At 40.2% G+C, this 8,559-nt stretch overlaps 1 protein-coding gene across 1 annotated transcript; it reads left to right on the plus strand.

Moving 5' to 3' along the window:
* Positions 1-1,027: 1,027 nt before the first annotated feature.
* On the plus strand, positions 1,028-4,883 carry LOC147635968 (UDP-D-apiose/UDP-D-xylose synthase 2-like). The gene is made up of 9 exons (XM_086801389.1): positions 1,028-1,580; positions 2,357-2,449; positions 2,538-2,645; positions 3,249-3,363; positions 3,448-3,581; positions 3,671-3,772; positions 3,895-3,987; positions 4,270-4,405; positions 4,491-4,883. Exons 1-9 carry the CDS (start codon positions 1,293-1,295, stop codon positions 4,604-4,606), a joined length of 1,185 nt encoding a protein of 394 aa, XP_086657515.1. The 5' UTR covers positions 1,028-1,292; the 3' UTR covers positions 4,607-4,883.
* Positions 4,884-8,559: the final 3,676 nt, after the last annotated feature.

Consider the following 8,559-nt stretch of genomic DNA (forward strand, 5'->3'; position numbering starts at 1 on the left):
ACATTCATTTGTCCAAAAAGATGTCTCAACTCCAATGTTCTTATACAATTCACAAAGGGCCTACTAAATATGTCGACAACTTTTCATGGAGGTTGTTTGGTAAGGACACAATGTGGACGCTAGTAATAGAGGAAGTTGTTTGGCAAGGACACAATGTGCACACTAGTAAAAGAGGAGATTCAAATTTCTAAGAAAATTGTTAGGGCACTATGTATACCACTTGGACACTAGTAAAATGGAGCAAGGACCTCTAATTTTATTATATTTAATGGACTACTTTCAACAAACTCTTTCTGATTTCAACATTGGAAATAATAATTATGTGCTAAGTCCATGTAACCTTTATTAGCCTTTGTGAAAAGGTGATGGACATCTCTAATGGGTTGGTAGACATGAGTGCTCAAAGATGAAAATCTATGATGATAACCACTTGTGTCACAATTTAGAAAAACAAAACTATACTACATGCATGATGTAGAATTATAACGATACTACATGCATGATGCTATGATTATAACTATACTACAACATTCCATCTAATCTAATATAAATTCAAGGTCAAAGTTCAATACTGACGGTTCAATTAAATAATAAAAGCTGGATTTTTCAAGCATGACCTAACCAAGTTGGAAATATAATGCACACCTCAAAGCTCTCCAAACGTACACCATTGTTAAGAGAATCATTTTTTGTTTTTGGAAGAGTGAAAAAGGTTAGGAGCTTAGAACTATTTCTTTATTTTTGCCCTTGTCTTAGTCAAGGGCATGGGTTGGAATTTTGCTTGACTTCTATAAGCTTGATATAGTGCACATGTGAAGGGCAAAACATGCTTGAGGTACTTATTATATTTAACAGGATAAGCGGAGTGTAAGTGACATGGTCCCGTCTCCACGTGGCCCGTGAGCTGACACGTGCTGCCTAATCAGACGCCAACCAAGCAGCACGTGGCACAAAGTGACTGGCCCTATGTATGACAGGTGGGTTTAAACTATTGGAGATTCAACAGCAGCGTTTTTGCCGCCTCCCCTCTCTCAGAAGAGCTTCTCATCACATCACCTTCTTTACCTCACCGCTTCCTTCTTCCCAGCGTAGCGTTCTGTGCACTGTTGCTCTCTCTCTCTTCTGTGCACCCTCTTCTTCTCTCCTCCTCCTCTCCTCCGAGTCTCTGCTGCCTTTGTTGTCCTCCCTTCTACCTTTATTCTCCACTTTTTCTCTCTGCCTGTCTTCCCCTACCTCTTCCCTGTCTGTCTTTCTTCTGCTGCCTTTCGCGCACTTTACCTTCACCTTTTGCCATGGCAGCTCCCGTGCCCTCCCCGCTTCAACCAAGACTTGACCTCGACGGTATCGAAATCCAGCCCCTCACCATCTGCATGATCGGCGCCGGAGGCTTCATTGGCTCGCACCTCTGCGAGAAGCTCATGTGGGAGACCGACCACACAGTCCTCGCCGTCGATGTGTACAGTGACAAGATTCAGCACCTCCTCGAACCCTCGCAGCCGTGGAACAGCCGCATTGAGTTCCACAAGATCAACATCAAGCACGACTCGCGACTGGAGGGCCTCATCAAGCTGTCTGATCTGGTATCGACATCTCTTCTGTCTTTGTTTGTCTCTTCGCGTTAACCCTAGGGTTTCTGTCAGCACTGCATTTTGAGAGCTCTATCCGAGTTCTCGTCATGTCGTAATGGTGCTGTTTGTCAGTGTGTGTTTCATAAAGAAACCCTGGTCATCTGTGTAAAACGTTGCGAGATCTCTGCTAGCTGTGCAGCACTTGTTGAAAGACTTCTCTGTTTTCCGTGCTTCTTGCGGGCTTAATGGGTTATTTTATCGTCTCGATATTCCCGAGATTGCGAAGTGTTGCCCACGGCTGAGCTTGTACAAACTGCGCGGGAACCTTTCTCCTGGACATGCAGATTGTTGTCGAACTGCCAAGCGAGTTTGTTAATTTGATCCGTTGCTTTTGTGGATCTGGCTCCTTTGTTTTCAGAGACTTGCAATGTGTGACGAGAGTGTCTTGTCCCCCGCTAATTCCCTGGAGACTGCAAAATTGCAAGCGTCTTCTCCTCAGCCGAGCTCTTAGTGACAGTAAAGATAGTCTCTTGTGGCGTGCGGGACCGTCCTTTAACATGTCGCCTCTTTCGTATGGCAGTCCGCAAGATTTTCTCACGTCCTGCTTTGTCTAAAAGCTTTGAGTGAACAATGTGCCGTATTCGTAAGCCCCAGTTTTGAGAACAATGTATTGTGATCGTGAACTGTGAATTGGATTCCGATTTTATTTTTTTTGGCAGCATCGTTGTTTCATTCTTCACAGTTTTCTTCTCTTGGTTTATCGTTAACGCATTTCTGTGGGTTTACAGGTGATCAATTTAGCTGCTATCTGCACACCGGCTGACTACAACACGAGACCTCTGGACACCATCTACAGCAACTTCGTGGATGCCCTCCCCGTAGTATGTCAGCCCGCCATCTTGGTCATTACCACTTCCAGTTCACTAAACAACCCCCCAGAATTTTTACTAGTGTATGGCACTTGCACAGGTGCGCTATTGCTCGGACAACAGCAAACGTCTCATCCACTTCTCCACTTGTGAGGTGTATGGCAAGACGATTGGCAGTTTTCTCCCAAAGGACAATCCCCTCGTACAGGTATGGAGGATGCAAAGCTCTTTCTGTGTGGATAAATGTATGTTGTGAATTAGCCCTTCATTCAAGTCTTTCATAGTAGATCTTTGTTTTCTTCTAGTGTTTACAAGGAAGTGCTACATCTGCTATGGTGCGGTATGTACAAATTTATGATCTCAGCTTGTCTGTCTGGCCCTGAAGTATATAGATGAAAAGGGGCTTTTATGCAGACTTAGCTTGATCCACTGAACATGTAAAGTCGTTTGCCCTGGTGTATTTAAGGTTTGGTTGGTGGGATTTGTAAATGATTGTAAGGTTTCAAGCAGTGGATGATGGAGATGATTGTACAGGCACATGCTCTGGATGGTGGGAGCTCTTGATAGGTGTACTTATTTTCATGTCATTGAGATTTTCTTTGCTAGATGAGCTTAAGCACCAGTACCATAGAGTTTCATCCCTTGCATTGTTGTCTGAGATATTTGGATCAAAGTGGCGTTTCAGATTATATAGGTTTACTGGTGAATCTTAAATTGTTTCAAACAACTTATGGTAACCAAGCATCGAGCAGAGTGCGTACACATCTGTGATGCTGTTGTAAAGCTTATTGAATCCAATCTGTTTTTACAGGATCCCGACTTCTATGTCCTGGCAGAAGACAAGTCACCTTGCATTTTTGGCCCTGTTGAAAAGCAGCGGTGGTCATATGCCTGTGCTAAACAGTTGATTGAAAGGGTCATTTATGGTGAGCGATTTTCTGTTTCTAGTGATGTGATGTCTTGATTGTTATCCTTGTCGTTTGTTCTCTTAGCTATTGGCATTTGTGAAGGTGAGGGTGCAGAGAATGATCTTGAGTTCACTATAGTGAGACCTTTCAACTGGATTGGACCTCGGATGGATTTCATTCCTGGAATTGATGGCCCGAGTGAAGGTGTGCCCAGAGTTCTGGCCTGTTTCAGCAATGTAAGTTTAAGATTTCTAAAAAGCTTACATTTAAGTATTTGGTTGAGATAGGTGCGAAATAATGGTATAGGTCTTGTGGATGTCTCCAGAATCTCTTGAGGGGTGAACCACTGAAGCTTGTTGATGGTGGTGTTTCTCAACGCACGTTTGTGTTCATCAAGGATGCCATTGAGGCCGTTCTTCTCATGATTGTAAGAAGAGATCATCTTGTTCTTGATCATTCATTGTCCTGGAGTCTGGATGCTTTTATGCTGTATCATCATACACTCACAATGCTTTGCAAAATGCCCATTAATGTCCCTCTTCAATGCAGGAAAACCCTCAGAGAGCTAATGGACATATTTTCAATGTCGGGAATCCCAACAATGAAGTCACAGTAAGGGAACTTGCTGAATTAATGACTGAGGTGAGTCATCTTTGTCACTCATGCTATGTGTTTGGCTATTTTGGCTGATTATTGGTTTTTTGTTTTTTGCTATCGTGTTCATGTTTTCAAAGAAGCAATGTTAATGCTTGTGGGCTTTGCATGCTTGTGCTTTGTAATACTAGTTTGAGCCACTTATGTTCATGTTTTTAACACAATTGATGCTAAACTTTAATGCTTGTGGAGTCTAAATGCTTGTGCTTTTTTAATTTTAATTTGAACAAATTTGAGGTCATTTGAATATGAAGATATTTTCCTAGTCAGATTTACAGCAAGGTCAGTGGAAAGCCCATTCTTGAGACTCCCACCATTGATGTGAGCTCAAAGGTGTTTTATGGCGAGGGCTATGATGACAGTGATAAGAGGATTCCTGACATGACAATAATTAAAAAACAGCTGGGTGAGCTACATATGTTCAGGTTTATGCATTTCCTTTCTTCATTATGTAAGAGTAAGGTCTGAAATGATCTCTGGGTGAACTGCAGGCTGGGAACCTTGCACATCCTTGCCGGATTTACTGCATACGACTCTGACCTACCAGCACAGGACCTATTCAAATGCAATCAAACAAGCCATGTCGAAATCTGTGGCTTCGCATTGAAACTGTTTATCCAAGTTTTTGCCCCCCGTTTTGAGGGTTTGCCCCTAATCCATCAGCACAGAGAAGCATTCTTTTAGCCCATTCTTTATGGAACTTATCAACAGAGTCTACATTTGTTTCAATTCATGGGAGTCTTGGATGCTCGGAGACGGCCTGATGTATTCCATTTTGTTGGAAAAGAGGTGCTCGCACTGCGCATATTTAAGCTAACATAACAGAACTTCTTGCAATGAACTTCTGCGCATATTTTAACATAACATAACATGTTTGTACTTTCTCTTCTCTTGCATATCCTCTTCTGTTGCATTGAAGTTCATAGTTGATGTATGCTCTTACACCAAGTGCAGCTTTAGATTGTGGGCATATTGCAATGCACAACACAAACACAGTCTTATAATCTTATATCAAGCTCTAGCAAGCAAACAAAAGCCAGATCGTCTCATGGCTTGTGTATAGTAGTTAGAGCCTAGTTGTCACCTCTTGATCAGTCGACCATGAGATTGATTCGCATGCACATACGCTTTATGTGGATTGATCAATACTACACACACACTTTCTCTACACTGATCCACGAATATGCCTTCTAAGTTAAGCTATTATTTATGATTAGCAAATGTTAGCTTGATCCTTTTATGGTAGGTTCGTGATGCCTAAAATACCATTGCATCATGTTGGTAGATAGGATTATGGGTGATTCTATCATTAAATACTAATGGGCTAGTGTTATTGGTGTATGCACATTTGGGACTATGTTAGTGTTATGGTATTGTAGGTGATTCATGTTGAGGTTGATTGCACTACAACGTAGTTGACTAAGATGATGTATGGGTGCAAGGTTGTGCATAGCGTATATTTAACGTTTGCAACATCATATGGAGTTATTTCATTTATCTTGCTATGTGTTGACATTTTGTTATTATTTTTGTTGCCCATTTTATTTTCATGTCCGTCACCCATTTTGTATAGTAGGGTATATTATATTACATGTGAGTGTAATTTATGGTTATAATCTTAGTTATAAGAGTCATGGTTATCTTTTGTAAAACACGCTTAAACTATTCATAGCTCCTTGGGTTATTTGGAAGAAATGTAAAATACCCATATGTGGGAAGGGGAGTCATTGATGTTGGGATGGGGGCGGGATTACCCAATGTTTATCTTGTATTAATTTTTCTCATGCTTCTATATGCTTTCATATGTTTTTGCCATGGTTGATTTATTTGCACATGCCGCTCAATTATAGTGTGGTGAGATTTCTTTTTATACTAAGATTCTATCAACAAGATTTTTTTTCAACGAGCTTACAAGAAATCACAAAAAATTGTTAGACATAGATTGAGAAAACATAGCTACATATGCTTTTTTTTTATACTAGAAAATTAATGAATTTGGACAAAAATCTTAGAAAATTATCATAATGCCTCTTAACAAGAAGGCACATCACAATTGAAAGGTCTATATAAATATCAGTTGTCCTCTCCCTAGGAGTGACCTTGTCTTGAAGAGGTTGAGTCGTGAGCCTTTTAAAAAAAACGTAAACTAAAAAAAAAATGTATTGTTGTAACTTGAACAAAACAAACATTTTTGAAATGAGAGACCATTTCACAAGAGTGAAACCTTTGATGCAAACCCAATCCGGACTAATTATTAGAAAACAATAATATAGTTGAACAATTGATTATAGAGTATCAAACCACACTTCGTCAACCTAACTAGGCGTAGCAAATAAGATGAACCAACTAAATGTAGACTTGGGTAGAGGAATAGTAGAACCCTTAGAAATAGAAGCTCGCCATGGTCCTCTGAGTCTCATATTCATCAACAACTGGGTTTGTAAACAATGCTGTAAACTTTGTGAAAAGGGCATTAAATTGCCCTATCTTTAAGCGAAGTTGACCTTGATCTAGGTTATCCCAAGTTGACTAGCCAAGTAGCCCCCAACAACTATAGCCAGGTTGGCATAGGTCAAGTACCATTAGAAATGGCACATCCGAACCCTATAGGGAAAGAAATCCCAAACCCTAAAACATAGGGTTTTGTGTAACCACTTCCTTACGTTCCACTCTGACATGAATATATAGAAGACATGCTTATATGTTCCACCACCGCATGACTATGTAGAAAACATGCTTATAGGATGGCTTTTGAAGCAACTAGAGGCATAGAGGAGTTAGGAAATACAAAGCCAATCCATATCTCAAGGATGATGACCTAATTTCATGGAATTGGATTATTTCATTTAGTATGGCATTTCAATCAAATTTGTGAGACCATGGAAAGGATTGTTGACGATCCCATCAAGATCTTCTCATTTGGACTTTTGCTTAAAGGCATAACAAGTCAGTGCTTTAGGTCTAAACCCACTTGAAAAGGCCAGCTAATAAGGTTTAAGATATGTTCATTATGGGATTCTCACCCAATGAAGCTAGGTGGAACCCCATTACACATATCTATAACCTCAAGCAAGAGGAATGAGAGACAATGCAAGGCTATAAGATACATCCCACGTAAAAGACTATATGACTTATCACTCTCATCGATCAATTTATGATTGGTCTTAAGAGGAGGAGGCTCAATGATCATTTCTATAAGTCTAGACACTATATCTCTACAAGTCTAGACAACACTACATCTCTAGACAACAGCTCTAGATACTACAAGTCTAGACAACATGTCTATAAGTCTAGACACTAGAAGTCTAGACACCATCTCTAGATACTACAAGTCTAGTCACTACATCTTTGGACACTACAAGTCTAGACACCATCTCTAGACACTATGAATCTAGATACCATCTCTACAAGTCTAGACACTATAAGTCTAGACTCTACAAGAGTATAAGACACCATCTCTAGACACTACAAGTCTAGGCACCATCTATAGAGAGTAGACACCATCTCTAGACAGTACAAGTCTAGACACCATCTGTCTACATGTCTACAATTCTAGACCTTACGAGTCTAGACTTATAGTGTCTACATGTCTAAACACGACAAGTCTAGACACTATAAGTCTAGACACTACAAGTCTAGACTTATAGTGTCTACAAGTCTAGACACTATACCCCTAGACACTATAAGAGTAGAAACCATCACTACAAGTCTAGACACCATCTGTCTACATGTCACACTACTTCCCATCTCTAGACAGTACAAGTCTAGACACCATATGTAGACACTACAAGTCTAGACTTGTAGTGTCTATATCTTTATAAGTGTAGTGTCTACTTGTAGTGCTTGTAATTAAGTGTAATATCTGTACTTGTAGTGCCTGTAATTAAGTGTAGTGTCCGTACTTGTAGTGTCTACATCTCTACAAGTCTAGATACTATAAGTGTAGACACTACACTTGTAGACACTATGTCTTTACAAGTGTTAACTCTTTTTCATACATCTAAAATACCCGCTTGTATCCTAATATTTATTCACATTATGTATGGTTATGGACCAAGGATGTATGGTTGTGGACCAAGTATATATCAAGAACTAGCCATAAACCTTATATATATGGATAGAGATAGGCAATGGCCACCCACTTAAGGCTAGGCAAAGCCCAAACTTTTGATAATGTGAATGGGAGAATCATTTCTCAAGTGCAAAGCTTTCTTCTTCTCTTGAGTTTGTACCTTCTTGCTTGTTTGATTATAGGATATGCATGCTTGTGTATGAATGGAGTGTGTTGAGTGTGCATGTTTGCTTTGCCTGAGCATGATTAGAGAAGAAGGTGGTTCAAGGTTTCTAATTTAACCATTGTCTTTTAGAAGGATTACTTAGTTTTTTTGAGAATAGAGGAGGGATCAAACAAGAGGGATTGACATACTAACAAGTGGGATTGACACACCTCTTGGACTCTTTAGCCTCTCCAATAGGGACTTCCATGATCCAAGACAAGTGGTGGTCTAATCACTAGCACTATTGCTCCTTTCTAGAGAGCAAGAAGGTTCCCTGTCAGGG

Source organism: Cibotium barometz, chromosome 8, assembly GCF_041138505.1.
Source record: "Cibotium barometz isolate CiBa-2024 chromosome 8, ASM4113850v1, whole genome shotgun sequence".
NCBI classification, from domain to species: domain Eukaryota; kingdom Viridiplantae; phylum Streptophyta; class Polypodiopsida; order Cyatheales; family Cibotiaceae; genus Cibotium; species Cibotium barometz.

Bases quoted from the DNA above. Each gene is read 5' to 3' on its own strand.
- LOC147635968 (XM_086801389.1), top strand. From the start codon at position 1,293: ATGGCAGCTCCCGTGCCCTCCCCGCTTCAACCAAGACTTGACCTCGAC. The intron at 2,646-3,248 runs GTATGGAGGATG...CTGTTTTTACAG, and splicing joins AGGACAATCCCCTCGTACAG to GATCCCGACTTCTATGTCCT. The intron at 3,773-3,894 runs GTAAGAAGAGAT...TCTTCAATGCAG, and splicing joins AGGCCGTTCTTCTCATGATT to GAAAACCCTCAGAGAGCTAA.